The 23,385-nt window shown below is 41.5% G+C and overlaps 1 protein-coding gene across 1 annotated transcript in view; it reads left to right on the top strand.

The window, feature by feature from the left end:
• Positions 1 to 853: 853 nt before the first annotated feature.
• Positions 854 to 23,385, top strand: part of dhx36 (DEAH (Asp-Glu-Ala-His) box polypeptide 36) — an 86,129-nt gene continuing 63,597 nt past the window's right edge. Inside the window, exons 1-5 of the mRNA XM_060834583.1 lie at positions 854 to 1,132; positions 8,282 to 8,409; positions 13,031 to 13,193; positions 14,636 to 14,674; positions 22,020 to 22,190. Of these exons, the coding sequence (XP_060690566.1) occupies positions 932 to 1,132; positions 8,282 to 8,409; positions 13,031 to 13,193; positions 14,636 to 14,674; positions 22,020 to 22,190 (702 nt within the window). The 5' untranslated portion in view covers positions 854 to 931. The remainder of the gene's footprint in view (positions 1,133 to 8,281; positions 8,410 to 13,030; positions 13,194 to 14,635; positions 14,675 to 22,019; positions 22,191 to 23,385) is intronic.

Below are 23,385 nucleotides of genomic sequence, written 5' to 3'. Positions count from 1 at the left end.
GAGATCATTATTCTGGGGGAGGGGGTATTGTAGAGGGTTACTGTTGGGGGAATTGTCTTGAGATCATTATTCTGGGGGAGGGGGTATTGTAGTGTAGAGGGTTACTATTGGGGGGAATTGTCTTGAGATCATTACTCTGGGGGAGGGGGTATTGTAGTGTAGAGGGTTACTATTGGGGGGAATTGTCTTGAGATCATTACTCTGGGGGAGGGGGTATTGTAGTGTAGAGGGTTACTGTTTGGGAGAATGGACCTGAGACCATTACTCTGGGGGAGGGGGTATTTGAATTGGTCTTGAGATCATTATTCTGGGAAGGGGGTACTGTATTGGGTTATTGTTTGTGGGGAATGGACTTGAGATCATTATTCTGGGGGAGGGAGTAATGGAAAGGGCATCTGCTGGGGTAATGGACTTGAGGTTATTATTTTGGGGGTGGGACTATTGGAGGGGGTTCCTGTTGGGAAGAATGGATTTGTGATCATTATTCTAGGGAAGCAGTTATGGGGCGGGGGGGAGGAATTCCTGTTGGGGGAATGGTCTTGAAATCATTGTTCTGGGAGGGAACTATTGGAGGGGATTCCTGTAGAAGGAATGGCCTTGAGATCATTATTCTGGGAGGGGGCTATTGGAGGGGGAGCCTGCTGGTGTGAATGGTTTTGAGATCATTATCCTAGGGAAGGGGTTATTGGTGGGAGGACTCCTGGTTGAGGGAATGGTCTTGAGATCATTATTCTGGGGGTGGGGTGGGTTAAAGTTGATACTGCACTCTTGATGACGTCATACCAGTCAGCCGGAACCTTCTGTGACGTCAGTATCCAGCGACAGGCGCTTGTGACGCCATCATCGTGCGCCGCCCGCTTTCTCCTCCGGTTCCCGGTGGCGGCGGTGACTCGGCTCCAGCCTCTGGGCGCGTTTCGTTGTCGGTAGAATCATGAGTTCGCGTTACTGGAGGAGTGGCGGCGGCGGCGGAGGAGGAGGAGGAGGGTCGGGAGGATCGTCTTCGGCGGGATGGGAACCCTCGGGCGGTGGCAGAGGCCGGGGCCGGCATCCTGGGCACCTGAAAGGCAAAGACATCGGCCTGTGGTACGCCAAGCGGCAGGGCCAGAAGAGCAAGGAGCAGGAGCGGAGCGAGGTGAGAGTCCGCCCCGTTACCTGACCCATCCCCCATCCCCCCATCCCCCATCTCCCCTCCCCCAACCCCCCAACCCCCCATCCTCCCAACCCCCCATTTCCTGCTCCTCAGATGCTGCCTGACCTGCTGTGCTTTTCCAGCACCACTCTAATCTTGACTGATCTCCAGCATCTGCAGTCCTCATTTTCGCTGAGTTGACTTTAACTTTACTGTGAATCCTCTTGCAAGGATGCCTGCCTTGAAGAAGTTCTCCTCCTCCTCTCTACAAGAATCTGAGAGTCTCTCTCTCTCTCACTGCAACCCCCAGTTCACCTCCTCTGCCCTTTCCTGATGAAGGGCTTTTGCTCGAAATGTCGATTTTCCTGCTTCTCAGGTGCTGTCTGACCTGTTGTTCTTTTCCGGCACTGCTCTAATCTTGACTCTGATCTCCAGAGATCACTTTTGCCCTTTTCCAATTTGGCATCAGAGAGCCCTTGCGAAACTGGAGTACATGGGCATGAGGGGCAAAACTCTGGCTGCAGTCATACTTGACCCATTGGAGAGAAGGTTACTGATGAAGCAGCTGAAAATGGTCAGGCCTAGGATATTACCCTAAGGAACTGTAATATCGATGCCCTCAAATAACTGGTTGTTGGCAGTTATTTGAGGGCATCTATATTAGAGTTCCTTCGAGTAACATCCTAGGCCTGAGCATTTTCAGCTGCTTCATCAGTAACCTCCTCTCCGTTATAAGGTGGTTCACCTAGGATTGTATGTTGTTCAGCACCACTTGTGACTCCTCAGATACTGAAGCATTCCTTGGACAAATACACCATGACCTGGACACTACCCAGGCTTGGGTTGAAAGTAACATCCATGCCACATAAATACCTGGCATTGACCTCAAGAATAAAAGACAATCTAGCCATTGTCCCTTCGCTATCAATGGTATCACATCACTGAATCCCTTATTATGAATATGCTAGGAGTACCATTAACAGAAACTGAACTAGACCTGCAATGTACAGGAGATTGGTTAGGCCACTTTCGGAATATTGTGTGAATTTTGGTCTCCCTCCTACAGGAAGGATGTTGTGAAATTTAAAATACTTCAGAAAAGATTTACAAGGGGGCTGTTGCCAGAGACAGAGGGTTTGAGCTATCGGGCGAGGTTGAATAGGCTGGGGCTGTTTTCCCTGGAGCACCAGAGACTGAGGGATGACCTTATGGAGGTTTATAAAATCATGAGAGGTGTAGATGGAGTTATTGACAAGGTATTTTCCCTGTGGTGGGGATTCCAGAGCAAGAGGGCACAGGTTAAGAGTGAGAGGTGAAAAATTTAAAAGGCATCTAAGGGGCAACTTTTACACACAGAATATGGAGTGAGCTGCCAGATGAAGTGGTGGAGTCTGGCACACTGAGAACATTTAAAAGGCATCTAGAAGGGTATATGAATGAGAAGGGTTTGGAGTAATATGGGCCAGGTGCTGGCAAATGGGACTGGATTACTTTAGGATATCTGGTTGTATTGGGCAGAAGGGTCTGTTTCGATACTGTACATCTCTATAACTTGGTTAGTTTGAAGTGTGTCCATTTCAATGCAGGAGCATCTGGAATAAGGTGGGTGAGCTTGCAGTGTGGCTTGGACCCTGGGATTTCGAAGTTGTGGCCATTTCGGAGAAATAGAGCAGGGGCAGAAATAGTTATTGCAGGTTCCGGGATTTTGATGTTTCAGCAAGAACAGAGAAAATGGTAAAAGAGGGGGTGGAGGGGCATTGTTAGTCAAGGGCAGTGTTACTATTGCAGAAAGGACATTTGAGGGCTCGTCTACTGAGGTAGTATGGGCTGAGGTTCAAAACAGGAAAGGAAAGATTACTCTGTTAGGAGTTTTCTATTGGCCTCCGAATAGTTTGAGATGTAGAGGATAGGAGAGCAAAGATGATCTTCGATAGGAGTGGGAGTGACAGGTTGGTTGTTATGGAGAACTTTAACTTTTCAAATATTGACTGGGAAGACTATAGTTCAAATACATCAGATGGGTCAGTTTTTGTCCAATGTGTGCAGGAGCGTTTCCTGACATAGTATGCAGACAGGCCAACAAGGGGCGAGACCCACGTTAGATTTGGTACTGGGAAATGAACCTGACCAGGTGTTAGATTTGGAGGTAGGTGAGCACTTTGGTGATAGAGTCCATAGAGATGTACAACACGGAAACAGACCCTTCGGTCCAACCCATCCATGCCGACCAGATATCCCAACCCAATCTAGTCCCACCTGCCAGCACCCGGCCCATATCCCTCCAAACCCTTCCTATTCATATACCCATCCAAATGCCTCTTAAATGTTGCATTTGTACCAGCCTCCACCACTTCCTCTGGCAGCTCACTCCGTACACACACCACCCTCTGTGTGAAAAGGTTGCCCCTTAGGTCTCTTTTGTATCTTTCCCCTCTCACCCTAAACCTATGCCCTCTAGTTCTGGACTCCCCGACCCCAGGGAAAAGACTTTCCCTATTTATCCTATCCATGCCCCTCATAATTTTGTAAACCTCTATAAGGTCACCCCTCAGCCTCCGAAGCTCCAGGGAAAACAGCCCCAGCCTGTTCAGCCTCTCCCTATAGCTCAAATCCTCCAACCCTGGCAACGTCCTTGTAAATCTTTTCCGAACCCTTTCAAGATTCACAGCATCTTTCTGATAGGAAGGAGACCAGAATTGCACACAATATTTCAACAGTGGCCTAACCAATGTTCTGTACAGCTGCAACATGACCTCCCAATTCCTGTACCCAGTACCCTGACCAATAAAGGAAAGCATGCCAAATGCCGCCTTCACTATCCTATCTATCTGCGACTCCGTATTCAAGGAGCTATGAATCTGCGCTCCAAGGTCTCTTCGTTCAGGATACAATTGGGTTATGTTTACTCTAATGATGGAAAGGGATTAGCATACCGCAATGCAAGATTATAGCTGGTGAAAGGGATTAGGCAGGATTTAGGATGCATAGAATGGGGAAGGAAACTGCACGGGATGGGCAGAAGTGAATTCTGGAGCTTATGCAGGGAACAGCTGCTGCAGATCCTTGATAAGTATGTACCGGTCAAGCATGGGAGCCATGGTTTACTAAGGAAGTTGAATCTCTTGTGAAGAGGAAGAAGAAGGCTTATGTTAGGATGAGATGTAATGGCTCAGCTAGGGTGCTTGAGAGTGACAAGTTAATCAGGAAAGACCTAAAGAGAGAGCTAAGAAGAGCCAGGAGGGGACATGAAAAGTTGTTGGCGCTAGGATCAAGGAAAACCCTAAGGCTTTCTGTAGATATATTAGGAATGACCAGAGTAAGATTAGGGGGCAATCAAGGGTAGTAGTGGGAAGGTGTGCGTGGAGTCAAAGAAGATGGGGAAACGCTAAATGAATACTTTTTGTCAGTATTCACGTGAGAAAAAGACAATGTTGTTGAGGAGAGTACTGAGATACAGGCTACTAGACGAGTTGGGATTGAAGTTCACAAGGAGGAGGTGTTAGCAATTCTAGAAAGTGTAAAAATAGATGAATTCCCTGGGCTGGATGGGATTTATCCTAGGATTCTCTGGGAAACCAGGGAGGAGATTGCTCAGCTTTTGGCTTTGATCTTTATGTCATCATGTCTACACGAATAGTATCAGAAGACTGGAGGACAGCAAATGTTGTTCCCTTGTTCAAGAAGGGGAGTAGAGGCAAACCTGGTAATTATCGACCAGGGGCTTTCCTTCGGTTGTGGGCAAAGGGTTATGAGAGAGAGGGTTTATAATCATCTGGAAAGGAATAAGTTGATTAGGGATAGTCAATATGGTTTTGTGATGGGTAGGTCGTGCCTCACAAACCTTATTGAGTTCTTTGAGAAGGTGATCAAACAGGTGGATGAGGGTAAAGCAGTTGATGTGGGACATATGATTTCAGCAAGCTGTTTTTTGAGGTTCCCCAAGGTAGGCTATTTCACAATATGAGGTGTGGAATTGAGGGTGATTTATGGTTTGGATCAGAGAGGGTGGTGGTTGATGGGAAATGTTTATCCTGGAGTCCAGTTACTAGTGGTGTACCACAAGGATCTGTTTTGGGTCCATTGCTGTTTGTCATTTTTATTAATGGACTGGATGAGGGCATAGAAGGATGGGTTAGTAAATTTGCAGATGACATAAGGTCAGTAGAGTTGTGGATAGTGCCCAAAGATGTTGTACATTACTGAGAGACGTAGATAAGCTGCTGACCTGGGCTCAGAGATGGCAAATGGAGTTTAGTGGGCAGAAAAGTGTGAGGTGATTTACTTTGGAAGGAGTAACAGGAAGGCAGAGTACTCTTAAGAGTGGAGATGAGCAGAGGGATCCCAGTGTCTAGCTACATAAATCCTTGAAAGTTGCCACCCAGGTTGATAGGGCTATTAAGAAGGCATACGGTGTGTTGGCTTTTATTGGTAGAGGAATTGAGTTTCAGAACCATGAGGTCATGCAGCTGGACAAAACTCTGGTGCGGCTGCCCTTGGAGTATTGAGTACAGTTCTGACCACTCCATCATAGGAAGGATGTGGAAAGGCTTCAGAGGAGATTTACTCAGATGTTGCCTGGTATGGACAGAAGATTTTACGGGAAAGGCTGAGGGACTTGAGGCAGTTTTCGTTAGAGAGAAGTAGGTTGAGGGGTGACTTAATTGAGACATATAAGATAATCAGAGGGTGAGATAGGGTGGACGGTGAGAGCCTTTTTCCTTCAATGTGATGGCTAGCATGGGGGGTCATAGCTTTAAATTGAGGGGTGATTGATATAGGACTGATGGCAGAGGTATTTCTTTACTTAGTAGTAGGGGAGTGGCACGCACTGCCTGCAACAGTAGTAGCCTTGCCAACTCTAAAGGCATTTAAATGGTCATTGGATAGGCATATGGACGAGAATGGAATACAGTAGGTTAGATGGGCTTCAGATTGATATCATAGGTTGGTGCAACATTGAGGACTGAAGGACCTGTACTGCACTGTAATGTTCTGACTCTACATAAAAGTATTGGCCATAAGAGCATGTCAGAAGCTAGGAATAATGTGGAGAGTAATTCTCCCCAAGCTTGTTCACCATTTACAGCCTAAAGTCAAGAGTGTGATGAAGTACTTCCCACTTGCTTGGATGAGTACAGCTTTGACAACACTTAAGAAACTTTAAATTATCCAGAACAAAGCAATCTGTCTGATTAGCACCACATCGACAAGCATTCAATCATTTCACCAATGCTTAGGAGGAGCAGTGTGTACTGGTTACATGATGAACTGTGGAAATTGACCAAAGCTAATTGTACTGCACCTTCTAACCCCATAACCACTTCCATCTAGAAGGATAAGGATAGCAGATACATGGGAACACCACTTGCAAATTACCGTCCAAGTCACTCGCTATCCTAACTTGGAAATGTATTGCTGTTTATTGCAGTGTTGCTGTGTCAAAATTCTGGAATTCCTTCCCCAATGGCACGTGTACCTACAGCACGTGGACTTCAGTGGTTCAAGAACCAGCTCACTATCTTTTGCTCAAGGATAACCATGCACAATAAATACAGGCCTGACCAACAGCATCCATGTTCCTGAGAGAATTTCAAAAATCAATTGTGAAATCTTTAATGTGAGGAAGTGTTTCCTAATTTTTCTTCTGAAAGGCCTGACTGTAATTTTCTCTCTTTTTCCTGATTTTCCTCCGCCTTTTCAGTTGTTACCTCAGCAAATTAAAACAAAAAAGTTGCCATACTCTCTATATTTCATCCTCACTAACTGGAGCCCCTACGGGTGTGTACTCAGCTCCCTACTGTACTCCCTGTATACCCATGACTGCATCACTAAATACTAGACTAATGCCATTTACAAGTTCACTGACGACACCATCATAGTCGATTGAATCTCAGATGGCGGCGACACAGACTACAAATAGGAGATGGAAGACCTGGAAAAATGGTGCACTGAAAACAACCGAGCTCTCGATGCTGGCGAAACCAAGAAACTCATTATTGACTTTTGGTGGGATGCTACTCATGCCCCCCTTACACGTTAACAACACAGAGGTGGAACGAGTGAGAGTGTCAAGCTCCTGGGAGAGGTCATCCACAACAGGCTTTCTTGGACTCTTCATGTGGATGCACTGGTTACAAAGGCCCAACAACATCTCTTCTTCCTCAGGCAGCTGAGGAAATTTGGCATGACGGTGAGTACCCTTGCCAACCTTTTTAGATGCGCCGTCAAGAGCATTCTGTATGGATGTGTCACTACCTGGTATGGCGGCTGTACCATTCAAGATCGGAGATGGGTTACAGAGAGTGGTGTACTCGGCCCGGACAATCACAAAGGCCAACCTCCCATCTATAGAATCCATACACTAGGCCTGTTGTCAAGGAAAGGCCGCCAGCATTCTCAAAGGTCCATCCCACCCCGGCAATGTTTTTCTACAACCTCTACCATTGGAGAGAAGGTACAGAAGCCTGAACACGGAACACTTTCTACCCTATTGTTGTTAGAATACCGAATGGACTTGCAAACTCTTAACATTCGCCTGTACCTGTGTTTTTGTTTTTGCTGCTATTTACCTATTAGTTACTTATCTTTGCTATTTAACTGTGTGATCTGCCTGTATTACTCGCAAGACAAAGCTTTTCACTGTGTCTTGGTACTCGTGACAATAAATTCAATTCAATTCAATTCAGAGCTTGTTTTAAGTCATTAGAAAGTGACAATGGTGATAAGTTTAATTTGAGAGTCACCACACCTCAGGCGAGGGGTGAAGATGAAAAGGCAGGGCCTAATATTAATATCAACATTGATCTCATGCTGTTGGAGTCACTCTGCTCCAGAAACTAGCTGTTCAACCAACTGAGCTAACTGACCCCTGAACAAGTGTCCTACTTATGATTACTACAGTTAGTAGATTGATCATTTAATTGAGCTCTCGAATAAAAGAAGAATACTGCTGGAATTCTGAAAGCCAGAAAGTGCTGCAGAGAAATAGCCAGCTGGCATCTCTGGAGAGTGAAACGCAGTTAACATTTCAGGTCAATTACTTTTCCCAAACTTGGCAATCTTAATTTTAATTCTTTGCATATTCAAGATGCTACAGTTTAATTGAGGTAACATGTTTACCAATATTGTTCTGCCCTTTCTGCCTTATTGTAGAGGGCAGTTGTGCAGATGGATGAAGCAAGAGAGGAGCACATCACCCGACTGCTGAATTCTGTCCAGACACGGGGTGATTACAAAGACCAGCGTGCCTCAGTGTCAGCCGACTCTAGCAAGAACTGGAGGTAAGTAGATCAGCTTTTATTTTAGAAGTGTTTCTCTAAAATATAGCCATTTCGCATTCAATCCCCTATTGGGGTACACATATTAGTGTAGTGGTTTGTTGAAAAAAAAAGTCTTCCTTTTCAGCAAGCTACAGGAAGTTCATACTGAGACTAGTTCAAGGCAATGTAGCAGTCACACTTGAAAGTTATGTACCCTTTTCCCATATTAATTCCTGGGTTGGTGTGGTATTCCATACACCAACCTGGAGGGATCGTTGTGGGCAAAGCCCTCCAGCCACTACTAAAATGAGCAATAAGAATAAATCGGATGGGTTTCCTGGTATCGATCCATATACCCAATATGACAATCTGCACAGACAACTTTACAGTGTCGTCCTCACTAACATTTGAAAATTCATGTCAAATTTGGGAGATCTGTACCACTGATTTCTCAAGCAACAACCTGACAAAGTAATATTCACCAAATCAGCAACACCAAAGATTAATGACTATAGGCTAGTGAGCCTAACATCTGTCATAGATATATTGTTAGAATCCATTAAGGAGACTAAAACGATGCATAGAAAATCATAAGGTCAGGCACAGTTACCATGGCTTTGTGAAAGGGAACAGGTGCTTAACAAATTGATTTGAGTTTTTAGAGGGAGTAACTTGGTAGGTGACAGAGGGCAACCAGAAAATGTGGTATACTTGAATTTCCAAAATGCATTTGATAAGGTTCCAAATCAGAGGTTGCTGTGAATTTAAGTGTGTAGGGAGTAACATGCAAATGTAGATGGGAGGGATTGGCTAACAAATAGAGATTAATGGAGATTTTTCTGGTTTGCAGTTGTGACAAGTGACATAACAGGGATCAGTTTGGGGCTTCAACTATTTCCAATCTATACATCACTGTGAAACAATAGAGGGAATACTGGCAGAGACTGGAGCCAGGTCAATTATGTTCTAATGATGCAATTTACCCGATAGCTGGATCATCTCATTAATCCTACTCCTAAATTCTGTGTTCCTATATCTCATAGCTACAGTCCCAACTATCCCTACTATTCTAATCCCTGGTTCGGTCCTGCACCATTGGCAACACACTGCAGTACAATAGAGAGGAAGTGATTCTGGAAGTTGGACATTAATTCCAAGTTCCATGGTAAAGTCACACTGGGGCAAGGAAATCTGTTGGTCATCACCTCCTGCCTTCCCTGCTGAATACCACTAAGTGAATGAGCATAGCCAAAGAACAGAACTCTATTGGGGAGGTCTACAAAATCTTGCTTTCAGAGTGGGGTTAGTCTCAACCTTGCTGCATTGCCCCACAAAAGATCGATTCATAACACATCCAGCAGTAGGCATCATTGTCTCAATAATTTGTATTTTTATGGTTTAGGATTTTCTTCATTCTATCACCATTTTTTAAAAAAAAGTAACACTTAACCCTAATTCAGTGAGGCATGCAGGAGGACATGTTCGGAGCAATATTCAGCATACCTAAAAATGAGGTGTTTGATTGATGCAGTTACAAGATAAGACTCCAACATACTAACTTGTGGAAACAGCATGCTGCACACAAAGCTAAACTAAAAGATTTTGTGATCAAAGGTCGACTTGAGTATTGGTGAAGCATGTGCCCAAGTCGCCGTTGATTTTTGGCTAAAAGCGCCTACGTCTGTCTCAATTCATTGTTTGTGAAAATAGTACACACGCAAGCAAACTTGGTAAATTCCTTGTGCCACATCAAAGGCAATGTGACATTTTCCAGTGGCGTGACCCTCCCTTCCCCAACCCCTGATCAGCATTGAAATCACAGGCCCAGCCAGTGTCAGTGCTTTCATTTTAGTGGTTTGATGAGGCTCTCTGAAGTGGGAGCATGTCAGAGATTAATTCAGGTTTAATGTGACAGTTGGATTTTGGTGGGTGCACTTTTTTCATAGGACATTTTGTTTGCCTGCTTTTCGATGAGTGTAGTAAAAACAGATCTAGAACTGAGTACTGTGCTCCACGAAAGACTCGAGGCCTAATGGCCAGTTGAAAATTCATCAGACTGGATAAAGGAATCTTTTCAGCTGTGGTTTTTGAATGTTCATAAACACGTATGTATTTGAGGGCACAGATCAAGTTTTTCCATACATCACATTACCTTCTCAAAACTTGCTATCACATTACCTTTTATTTAGAAGTAAATCCCTCAAAAACATTACCTGGGTAAAAGTTGATACTAACTTTTTGCTTACAAAATGGATCACCAAACCTCTTTTAGTGCATAAATAAGTCCTGTTCACAAAAAGGACTATATTCAGTTCAGTTTTCATTGGCTCACATTTTGCTTTTAATCATTAACAAAGTGATGAAAAGTTCCATTGTTGTCAAGTGGCACTGAGTCGTCAATAATCTGCTCACCTGTGCTCTGTTTGGGAAGGCAAGAACCCCTCAACACCATATCTCATTACAATTTTGGTCTAAACATAAACAAGGTGTTCCGATCAACATCCAAGGTATTAGTATTGAACAGAAACTGTGTACCACCCCTTACATTTAATTGTGCCAACAGTGCAAGTCAGAAGATGGGAATTCTGCAACGAGTATTGCACCACCTGACTCCATAAACCTTGACCACCATTAGATGACACAATCGTAGTTAAGGGAATACTCTTAGTAGTGAGTAGCACTCCAACAGCAGCCCAGAAGCTAAACATCTGTGTACGACAAAGCAGTCTGCTTCAGCAATAATCCATCCGTCACCTGAAACATTGTCTCTCAGTACCGTCAGCATGCAGTGGTTGCAGTGTCTATTTGCAAGATGCACTACAGCAACTCATTAAGCATTCTTCAGAAGCAACTTCCAAACGTAATCTGTACATCCAAGAAGATCAAGAGCAACAGGCACATGAGGTTAACACGACTTCCTTCAGTGCTGGGTTAAAATCTTGGTTTTCCTGCCTTACAAATAATGGGAGTATTCTTCAGATCAACCACTCTTGTTCAAGAGCTCTACTTTCATAAATACAACTCGTGGGCACTAAATAATGACCTTACCAGTGAGGCCCACATTTGTAAATGATTCGTATTTTTAAAAAAATGTAGGAACTTTCAGAACACTTACTAAGGTGTTTGTCCCCATATCTGATCTATTAAAAGGCTTTTAAATTTACTGTGAGGTTGTTCTTGGTCCACTTTTTATTTGTCTACTTTAAATGTTTGCCCTCCTCTCCTGCTTATCATTTCCAGATCGATGCAAATGTCACTCTAATTTAGTTGGAAGTATATTTTATGCAGTGCGGTGTTTTGTATTGACCTGACATGTTGAAGCTGGGTAAATATGAACTTCTGTTCTATTAATCTTGGCCTGAACACTGAGGGATGATGTAGTGGTTCTGTTCGCCGAGCTGGAAGTTTTGGTTGCAAACGTTTCGTCCCCTGGCTAGGAGACATCATCAGTGCTGTGGAGCCTCCTGCGAAGCGCTTGTGTGAAGATTTGTAGCTCGGGAGCTTGTTGTAGTGGTTCTGTTCGCCGAGCTGGAAGTTTTGGTTGCAAACGTTTCGTCCCCTGGCTAGGAGACATCATCAGTGCTGTGGAGCCTCCTTCGCAGGAGGCTCCACAGCACTGATGATGTCTCCTAGCCAGGGGACGAAACGTTTGCAACAAAAACTTCCAGCTTGGCGAACAGAACCACTACAACAAGCACCCGAGCTACAAATCTTCGCACAAACTTTGAACTGAGGGATGATATGGGATTCACCGTAGACCTGGCTGATAAGGGTGTGTGCACTATGCCCTCCTGGGATGCAAGGCTGAATTTATTTTAGCATTTGATGCATTTGCCAGTGAATCCTCAAGGGGAAGGTGACTGATGTTTGTGAAGGAATCTGTACTGAGGGGAGATATGGTTTTGGGCAGTTGAGCAAGAGTGAGCATTGTTGATTTAGTTTTGGTGAAATCTGATGAGTTTTGTGGAGGTTGGGGAAAGCAAGTATGGAATTAAACAGCAAATGTTTAAAATACATATTGAAGTGGTTAACACAGATGGAGTGTCTGTCTATAATGTTAACCTACCTATTCAGGTACTCACTTACATACATTTCCAAGGAAGTCTGTCCAATGTAACATATTAATGACAGTTTTTCCTCTGTGGGTCTCTGCACATATTCCAGGCTGGCACTTTGGTTCAAAATGATTTGAGAACTGCATTATTTGATTTGCTACCTTTAGGCTGAAAGGTTGGCAAGGGTACCCTGGACCTGTTTGCCTGTTCAGGCAGGTGCAAACGTTCCCATGGCGGAATTCAAAAAGGAGGGAGTTCTAATTTTTTAATTAAGATATATCCTTCAACCAACATCAGTAAAGCACATAATCTGGTTACTTATGTCCTCAATGTTTGTGGGACCTTGCTGCTTTCACATTGGCTTGCTTTTCCCTATATTACAACAATTCAAAAAAATTGGTGTTGTGTAATGTTTTGCAATATCCTGAGGTTATGGAAAGCACAATAAAAATGTTGTTCTTTATTTATCCGCCACCATCACTGAAGCAGATGAGCTGGTTTTCTAACTCAATACTTTCTCTAGCAAACTTCTGATAGGTTTCTGAATATTATTTCTTCCCCCCCCCTCCCCTCCCCACAACCCACAGGAGTGCATGTCCCTCTACATCCACCATCAAGGAAATTAAACCAGAGACCAGTGCTGATCTAGAGTACCTCTTTGAAACCATTACTCAGGATGTGTTTTTGGATGAAGAACTGAGGGAAGACCTTATGAAGAAGAAATCGAGCTTGAGATACCTGGATATGAAGGTAAAAACGTTAGTGTTTTGATCAATTAAGATGATGGTATGTCACAAAAAATAAATGGCGGGGAACATAATCACACCGTGGTCTAACCTGTGAAGCCCAACCCTTAATAGTTTCTCATCCTGTATTTCTTTCCTCTACAAAAAAGTGTCAGTGATTTGTAACACATTCCATATTACCAGTGTGATATGACGTGTAGAGTTGCTAGCTGCTCAGAAGGAAATTTTACATACTGACTGCTGCAGTTGGTTAAATGCACTCTACTTTCACCCTGGGATTTAAATTCATCCAGATTCACAAACAAAAATCACCTTTGGTCTGTTTGTAAGTGGTCCATGTGAATTGAACTCACGATGGTTCCTTGGTGGTTATCTATGTCACAAAGCTGTACATAATTCAAAAGCTTCTTTCAGAGCACGTAGAATTCTTGCAGCAAGTAGAAAGGAGATTAAAAAATCTTACTGAGACAACTGAAAGGCAATTTTCAGAGGAATGTCATTCACCTAGAGTTAGAATCACATATAATAAGAGGTCCTTTGGCCCATTGTGCCTATGCTCGTTCTTTGAAAGAAGTATCCAATTAGTCTCACATCATCATCTGCTATTTCTGAAGAGTCTGCCGATGGCTTCATGGTCCGTTCGTGTAACATACCAGGAGACCACTCAATCCATTATGTTGTGTCTTTAGTAACATTTGATAGAATCTAGTGTTATTTTAACTAGACAACCAGATGGTCAGAATGTTGAACAACCTTTAGTAAGATATTTTTTAATGGTTAAATTTTAATATCATTGAAAAGCTCTTGCATAGAGGTACCAATTGGATCTGAATATATCTTAGTACCTGTAAGCACTCCCAAGCTGAAATTTCCCACAGACAATGGTGGCAGTATAGTGCCATTCCATCAACTTCTGTAAAGAGGAAAAATCTGGCAATAATACGAGCTGAAGAGTCTAAAACTGGACTGTTTAATTTCTCTTTGCAACAGAAACATCAGTAACAGCTCTCGCTTGCATAGTTCCTTCAATATAGCCATAAAAATGTCCTAATGTGCTTCACAGCAATGATTAACCAAAAATAGGATTTGGTATTAAACCAGCTAGGGTAAAACATGTAGACGTTTAGGGAGGGAATTCCGCAGTTAAAGGCAGAAACAACAGTGGTGAAGGAAATCTGTGACTGACTGGCTGAATTGCTTTTTTTATTTCCAATACATTTATTTTTGGGTTTTAATTTTGCTTTTCCTGGTGCTGGCCACAGTCTGAATCCAATCAGCCAAAATAAAAGATTGGATTGACATTGTAAAAACTAGACCTATAGAATTTATTTCACAACTGTGGAGCACTTTAGTCAGAATCTAACTTCCTTGCTTTAGATGTTTGTATATGATGGCAGTAACATTGTAACTTCTTAATCTATATTATTCCTATTTTATTTTCTCCAGAGATTTCGGGAGAAACTCCCTTCTTACGGTATGAAGAAAGTAAGTGATTTATCTTTGTATTAATTATCTTAAGTGCGCAGTTTGCTGTTGTATTTTAGAAAGTATATGCTACAAATCAAAGAAAGCCATGAAGTTGGCTGGAGCACCAAATCTGACTTTCCCAGGGAACTCCCTCAATCTGATGGTAACACTGAGGTAATTTGGCTCCATAGCGTTTATTTTTATATACCTCATAGAATTTCACAGTATGGAAGGAAGCTGTTTGGCCCATCATGTCAGTATGGTTGGTCTCATTCTCCATAGCCCTCTGAATTCGTCATTATTAAATATATATCCTGCACTTTATTTTAAAAAAAGCCTCTGTGGAATCTACCTTTGTCACTCTCCCAGGCAGTGTATTTGAAATCCTAACAACACTGAATTACCATATATACTCGAGTGATAGCCCAATTTTTTGACTACTTTTTAAGTTAAATTTATTATGTGGATACTATTTTTGAGGGGCTGAAACTCATGCCTGTCAAAATTCATACCGTAACATTAGCAGAAATCCAATTTCTCTGTAAATGAATACAGAGAGAAAAAATGCATTATGGTAATTCAGAACACCCGGAGCAGAACACAACAGCCAACGAACTGGAAGACTGGGAGCGGAGGGGAACAACTGGCAAACTGGAGCGTAATGTGATCACTGGCACACTGACTCATAAACACTGATCTGTTATCTGTGAAGAACTAGGGCTGGATTTTACAGGAGATATATGAAAAGTTCCAGATTATTTGGCCAAAAAAATAGAGGATCGACTTTTACAAGTGATTGACTATTACTCTTGTATATACGGTAAAAGGTTTCTTCTCATCTCTTTCTTAGCTGTCTTGCTGACAATATTGACATTGTGACCCCTAGTTACTGAAGTACCAACTCATGGAAACATAAATCCTTCTGTACCCTGTGAAATTTTGAACACCTCAATAGAGTCGCCTCTTAATCTTCTCTGCTTCAATGAGAAGAAGTCCATTTTTTCTGATCTTTGCTTGAATCTAAAATCATTCATTCATGCTATTATTCTAGTAAGCTCCATTGCCTTTTCTTCAGGGCTTTGACATCTTTCCTTAAATAATTTGTTTTGTAGTATATATTGATGTTCCCCATAGCTGCAGTCATAGTAAAGGTTATTAATCTAACGGCAGTAACTTTGCTAATGATGAGCAATTGAGTTGGATTTTTTATATTTACAGACAGCCATCTTTTTTTAAGAGGTAATCTTGCACAGACATTTACAGCTGGGGAGATGATCATATGGAAATTCATAAGGAAGTTGGGGCAAAGTAAACCTGTAGATGGAAGAGATGCTAGTTTTAGAAAACAGGTAGGAGTATGCCAAAATAATCAAGGAGAAGTTTTACAATCCAAGCTCTAATATAAATCAATTGACATCCGCTGTAGTAAAACTGGATATAGTAAAGCCAAAAGCAAGTTAAATGTGAGATTGATTGCAGTTGTAAAATGTCAGAGGAATCTTCAGAAAGCAGGACATTTTGAAAAGGAAATTGATGTTCATATTGGCAGTAAATCAAAGAACACATTTTGTTTGAAGTTACTAAGAAGGGAGAAATAGTTCAGGGTAGTCATGAAAATTCTTTTTGTAAATATTGGCAAGGAAAATCAGCTTTTTGGAGGGTCTGAGTTTTTATCACAAAAAAGAGGAGATATTTCCTTTTATTTTGAATCAAGGCGATAAGCCATTTAAAAATTGCGACATACTTGAACAAGCTGGTCATTGATACTGGCTGATGACAGTTTTGGTGTTCCAGAGGGTTCGCAGAATGTTTTGCAGGTGTACACAGAGCTTTCAAACCAGTCTCGTGATGAAATATTATTGGATATTGTGAAACCAATTCCAATAGAAGCATTTGACTTCATTCTGGGAAATGACCAGGCAATTTCTAGGAAATTGGCCTCAACAAGGATGACGGAAGGACCAGCAGAGATATTTTTTTAAAAAGCTGCAGTGTTACAAGAGCTACACGCGGATTGTTTCGGACTCTGGTGTGGCTAGATCTCAGGCCCGTAGATTTTCTTTCATTCATCCTATGGAGCAGGGTGATGTTTTGGAAATATTAGTTATTGGATACATTTTTCAGAAATTTAACTGAAAAGGATGAAGGTAAAGCCAATGAGTGTAATGTATTTAGCCCATCTTCTATAACGCCACAAACTGATTCCGCATTGATAGAGTCGTACTAGAAATTGAATCAGAATCCATATCAGAGTGTTCTTTCTTGAAAAGCAAAATGTTAATGAGGAAACAAAGACTACTTCAAACACCAGCAGATGAGGAATGAACAGTGATTCATCAAGTAGTAGTTGCATCTTAGTATTGTATTTTACATGCGTGGCTCATGAAATTCCAAAGGTTGGACACTTGGGTATTAGGAAAACACAGGCTAAAATATTGAAACCTGATTATTGGAGAAAGTGAGCACTGCAGATGCTGGAGATCAGAGCTGATAAATGTGTTACTGGAAAAGCGCAGCAGGTAAGCAGCATCCAAGGAGCAGGAGAATCGACGTTTCGGGCATAAGCCCTTCAGGAAGGGCTGAAGAAGGGCTTATGCCCGAAACGTCAATTCTCCTGCTCCTTGGATGCTGCCTGACCTGCTGCGCTTTTCCAGCAACACATTTTTCAAATCTGATTATTGGCCAAGATTGCTTGAAAATGTGTTAAGCTTACGAATAAAGCAGTTTGTATCTTTTGCTTATCACACTCAGTTCCAAGATGCATTGAAAAGGTGATACAAAATTTTGATCATGATTTGAACTTACTGTCAGGAATTCTTTTGTTATTGTTTCTCCATTGTGGCTGTTCCTAATGAGTCCAAGGATTTAGTCCTTTGAACTACTATTTGGGCAGGAAGTGAAAGGACTTACCTTTTAAGTTAAAGAAACATTCTTCAACCAGAGACTCTGAAATTATGCTTCTAGTCTATATTTCGATTTTGAGCGAATTTGGCCAATGGATGTGATTTGACTAAAAAGCATCTGAAATGAGTACGACAGTGAAACCTAGAGCAGATAAAAATGCTAAAGTTTGAAATTTAGCTGCTGCAGCTAAGGTACCGAAGGGGCTGTGTTACCTGAAGGACACAGGAGCGGGAGTATTTCGTTTGGGTAATCAAATTCCGAGTAACACAGTCAGCCACGCATCGGGACTTTGCAATCTTTTTTTGAAAATCTGAAGTTCAATTAATTGAATACTAGATAATCAAAGTTCCTCTGTATTTATGTTTTTATCTTTCCCTGGGGAATCATTAAAAGCAAGGTTCACAGGGTCTTAACAAATCAAAAAGAAATTGAGAGATGTGAAATATGTGGTGAGTACTGGAGGAGAGACAATTAGTGCTTGTAATATTAATTTATTAAATATATACGATGACAGATGGAGTACTTATGGTTAATCTTTCAAAGACGCTCTTGTAGTTATACTTAAGAGGGCTATTATAGAATTTTAAATCAGTTTCTTTGAATAGGCCAGAAAAAATGGTTTTGCTCATTGTGATACTAATGTGGAAGATGCATTAACTGTGAGACATCTTTATAGACTCAATCGAGAGGGCTGAGCTCAAGTGAGGGGATTAAGTGCATGATGGACAATATTATTGAACCAGATCAAGGTAGCTAAACATAAACAATCGTGATGGAGCCAAATCAGGGTGGGTCACAAAGGGTGTAAAGCTTTTCGCAATGTCAACACGATAATAAAAGTGGGTTTGTATTCTATTACGAAAGTGGAAAATGCTTTGAACAAATTAGTCATGTATGAATATCACAAAAGCAAAAGGATACTAGCAAGTTCCGTTAACGAATATAGCCAAAAAAATCAGTTTTTGTGGCATTGGGTAGAGTTGATCAGTGCAAAGTCATGCTGTTTGAAATTTGATTGTGTTTTTTGAAGAAATAGCAAAGCGGATTTATGAGGGCAGAGTGCTAGACTTCAGGAAGGTAATCGACAACATTCCCCATGGGAGGTTGGTTAGCAAGGTTAGCTCTCTTGAAATACAGGGCGAACTAGCTATTTGGATACAGAACTGGCTCAAGGTAGAAGACAGAGGGTGGTAATGGAGGGTTGTTTTTCAGACTAGAGGTCTGTGATCAGTGTAGTGCCACAAGGATTTGTGCTGGGTCCACTACTTTTCTTCATTTTAGATAAATGATTTGGATGTGAACATAAGAGGTATAGTTAGTAAGCTTGCAGATGACACCAAAATTGGAGGTGTAGTGGATAGCGAAGAAGCTTCCCTCCGATTACAACAGGATCTTAATCAGATGGGCCAGTGGGCTCAGGAGTGGCAGATGGAGTTTAATTTGGATAAATTCGAGGTGCTGCATTTTGGGGAAGTAAATCTTAGCAGGACTTATACACAGAATGGTAAGGTCCTGGGAATGTTGCTGAACAAAGAAATCTTTGAGTGCAGGTTCATAGCTCCTTGAAAGTGGAGTCACAGGTAGATAGGATAGTGAAGAAGGCATTTGGTATGCTTTCCTTTATTGGTCAGAGTATCGAGTACAGGAGTTGGGAGGTCATGCTGCAGATGTACAGAAAATTGGCTGGGCCACTGTTGGCATGTTGCATGTAATTCTGGTCTCCCCATCGGAAAGATGTTGTGAAACTTGAAAGGGTTCAGAAAAGGTTTACAAGAATATTGCCAGAGTTAGAGGATTTGAGAGGCTGAACAGGCTGGAGCTTCGGAGGCTGAGGGTTGCCCTTCTAGAGGTTTATAAAATCATGAGGAACAAGGATAGGGTAAATAGACAAAATCTTTTCCCAGGGTTCGGGGAGTCCAGGACTAGAGGGCATAGGTTTTAGGGTAAGATTTAAAAGAACCCTAAGAAGCAACTTTTTCACTCCAAGGGTGGTATGTGCGTGGAATGAGCTGCCAGAGGAAGTGGTGGAGACTAGTTTAATTGCAACATTTAAAAGGTATCTGGATGGGTATATGAATAGGAAGGGTTTCGAGGGATATGGCTCGGGTGCTGGCAGGTGGGACTAAATTGGGTTGGGATATCTGGTCAGTCTGGACAAGTTGGACTGAAGGGTCTGTTTCCGTGTTGTACACCTCATTGACTCTAAATGAAAACACATCAGTGTTCCAACAATTAACTAGTAATGTTGTTGAAGGATTACTTAACTATTAGTTACATCAACAAATAGGCTGTTGGTAGCCAAACCTAGTAGGAACATTTACATCTTTGGCTCAACTGTTTGAGCGGCTACAGAGAACCAGTTTGGATATATATCTGGCTAAGTGTGCATTTTCTTCGGCAAAGCTGATTTATTTGGGCTACACTACAACAAAGCCAAGCAGCACTTAAAAATGTTAAAGTGCAGGCTATTTTGGAATTTCCTGTGCCAAAGACAAAATGCTCAATGTTGTATAATTTTGGCATGAGTGGTTTTTGTTGTAAGATTGATTTGGACTTCATTGCTGCATGTTTAATAGGTTTGTTGAAGAGAGGCAAAACATTTGATTGAATGCAAAAGTGTCAGTGTTTTTGAAAACATGAAAGTTGTACTGACAACCACACTGATTTTTAATTGTGTTGAGTTACACAAGACCATTCAAACTGGCTGTCAATGCCAGTGACACTGGGGCTGTTTGTTGGAAGATGACAAAATGAGGATTGAATGGCTTGTGATTTGATTTTTCAGTGAAACTGACTGCATGTCAGCAAAATTATTTTACAGCAGAGAAAAAGATGTTTCAGTCTTGGCTCTATAGCATTTGTCACCTATAGTGTAGAAGATTCCATTGTTTATACTGATCGCAATCCTTTAATTTTCTTGGAAAAATTTGGGATAAGAATTTAAAATTATTCAGTGGAGCTTAATTCTGCAGCCATATAATTTGAAAGTTCTTCATGAGCCTGGAAAACAAATCTTAACAATGGGCACATTATCAAAAGCACATTTAGAAGGACAGAGTGATGGAGTGCCCATAGACTTATGCAAAATATAGTTGCTGTATAACTCCTTGTATGCTTAATGGTAATATATTACTACTGTTAGTGCAACATGGAAGTAGTTCTAAACGTAAGTTTTGCTGAGTAATAAATGCCTTTGAAACTTAGATCATAGCTCCCCAAAGAAAAATGAAAACATAAGGTGTGTGATTTATATTTATTTTAGTATCATTTTGTTTGAAGATTGGTTTGTGAGCTAGTGGTGTGTTGGTCTTTGTCTATTGATTTTATTGATTAAATAGAAGTCTATTGATTAAATTTGTAAGTAGCCATGACCATTTTGTTTAAAATGCAGTATGACGGAGGGAGTGCTGGTGGAGACTAAGATTTATTTTTGTTGGGAGAGTTTTTACTTGCAACACAGAACATGGTCTGGTATCGCTCATTAGGCTTTGGCTAGAAGATTCTGGATTTTTTTGACTTGGGGGAGGTGACACTGGTACCTTGAAGAAAGCCCTTTCAGCTCAGATTGGCAGAAGTCATGGCTAAAACGAGACAGTTGTGCCTGAAGAAGAGAGACAATATTAAGCCATTCAAAAATAACATCCATCATTGTATGTTTAGTTTTAGTTTGAAAGTTCAGATAAAAAGTGGGGTTGGTCTAAAGCCCTGAATGAGTTATTTGAAGTATGGGACATTGAAGATCAGATATATGAAGACTTGAATAGCCCATCAGATTCTTGAGACTGGGAATTGAAGCCACAGTTAAATAAGACCCTGGAGGGAATGGTGGAGAAGGGAATTCCCTCCATATGATACTGAGCAGGGGTGCTGTTGGGGAATCAATAGGATTGTATTTTACCATGAGTTTCAAAAATTTTAAATTTGAGTTGTATGTAAATAGCTTGGTTTATTCTATTCTGTTCTTCTCATTGGGAGAATAACTGATTGCTTCATTGTTAAACTCCAATCTACAGCATTGTGTGCTTGTGCTTCAGTGAAAGACCACCTTGTTTAAAGCAAAACAAAAAGAAAATGCACAAAAGTTATACAGTGTTGTCCCACCAACAGCACTGAGATAAAGGTCCAACCATTCTTTAAAGGTGTTGAATTGGTAATAAATATTTTGTCAGGATACTGGAATGAACTCCCCTCATATTGTTCAGGTTATGCTGTGGGATCCTGTTAAAGGAGCAGACAGGGGCCTCCGTTGAAGGTCTTATCTGAAAGATAGCACCAATAGGAATGAAACCCAAAAGTAGCACAATAGCATTGACAGGCTTCAGACAGAGGCAAGAAATTGGATCCTACAATAATCAGATTGCTCATTATTCAATGATAATTTGAGCGTGAGCACCGTAGTATCTCAAATGTAGGCCTTGACTAACCTTGTGTTTTCTTTCATACCACATTTGCACTGCAGGAAGTTGTAGACTTGATCAATGAAAATCAGGTGCTTGTCATAAGTGGAGAAACAGGTTGTGGGAAAACCACACAGGTGACCCAGTTCATTCTGGATGACTACATTGAGAAAGGCAAGGGTTCTTTGTGCAGGGTTGTGTGTACCCAGCCTCGACGGATCAGCGCAATCTCGGTAAGTCTTGCTAATTGTTTTGGCTTTTGTTTGTTTCAAGTACTTGATTTGGCTAGGATGTCCAGACAGTAGCCTGTGGCCCATGTGCTGCATACAAACCTTGGTTTTTCACATCGCGCTCCAGTAACTGATGCTTAGTGCACCGGGGAGCAAAGTTATCATCCGGCAGCACAGATCAAACACTGGCATTTAGAACGAGTTCAGTTTCCAAAATATGAATGCATGAGCACAGTTTAGAAATTACATTCTAAATTGTCAGTGCACTTCACAGATTTTTTTTAAAAAACTTAATTCAAGCAGATAACTGATCTTTGAGGAAGCATTTTAGTATAATGAGAATAAGTAATGATGCATTTTTAATTGTAATAATTGAAAGATGCCTTTTCTAAACTAAAGCAGTCTAAACTTTGACATACACAAAAGCATCAAGTTAATTTGTTTGGACCCCATAATGTGGGAACATATGAGGTTGTGCACTTTAGCAGGATCAATAGAGGAACTGATTATGTTAGTTAAATAGGGAAAGGTTGCAAAAAGCTACAGCATGAATTTGGAGGTCCTCAAGCTTAAGTCACGAAGCTAGCCGAGAAGTTCAGGTGATAGGGAAGGCAAATGGAATAGTGGCCTTTATTTCAAAAATAGAGAAGTCTTGCGGCTAAAGCTTTTCAAGACACTAATTAGGCTACAGCTGGAATATCGTACATAGTTTTGGTTTCCTCATGTAAGGCATTGGAAGCAGTCCAGAGAAGATTCGGTCAGCTGCTCACAGCTTTGGAGGGACTGCTTCAGGAGGGGAGGTTGGGTAGATTGGGTCTGTACTCATGGGTGTTCAGAAAAATGATGGATGGCCTCATTGAAACATATAAGCTTCTTCGGGGGCAAATTCCTTCAAATCCTAAGATTATAGCCTGGAGTGGTATCATTTTCTCAATACTAACTATTGTGTTAAAGTGTTGTTAGCTTTGAAATAGTTTTAATGCCAAGTTAAGCATTCTGCAATCTCAGTGCCTGTTTACAAGTGAGGTCTGGTCATTTATGTTCTGACATAAACTGCAATGTTCCCAAAGCGCTGAATGTGGTTTTGCATGATCCAGTTTAAATGGTAGCAGTAAGTTACATTATCTATTGCAGTTCAGTTCACCCTGTAAAGCTCTTTTCCCCGTGGAGAATTAAGATTCACTGATGTTTTTAATTT

Source organism: Hemiscyllium ocellatum, chromosome 13, assembly GCF_020745735.1.
Source record: "Hemiscyllium ocellatum isolate sHemOce1 chromosome 13, sHemOce1.pat.X.cur, whole genome shotgun sequence".
In the NCBI taxonomy this organism is placed as follows: domain Eukaryota; kingdom Metazoa; phylum Chordata; class Chondrichthyes; order Orectolobiformes; family Hemiscylliidae; genus Hemiscyllium; species Hemiscyllium ocellatum.
This window is presented reverse-complemented; position numbering and strand designations above follow the sequence as displayed.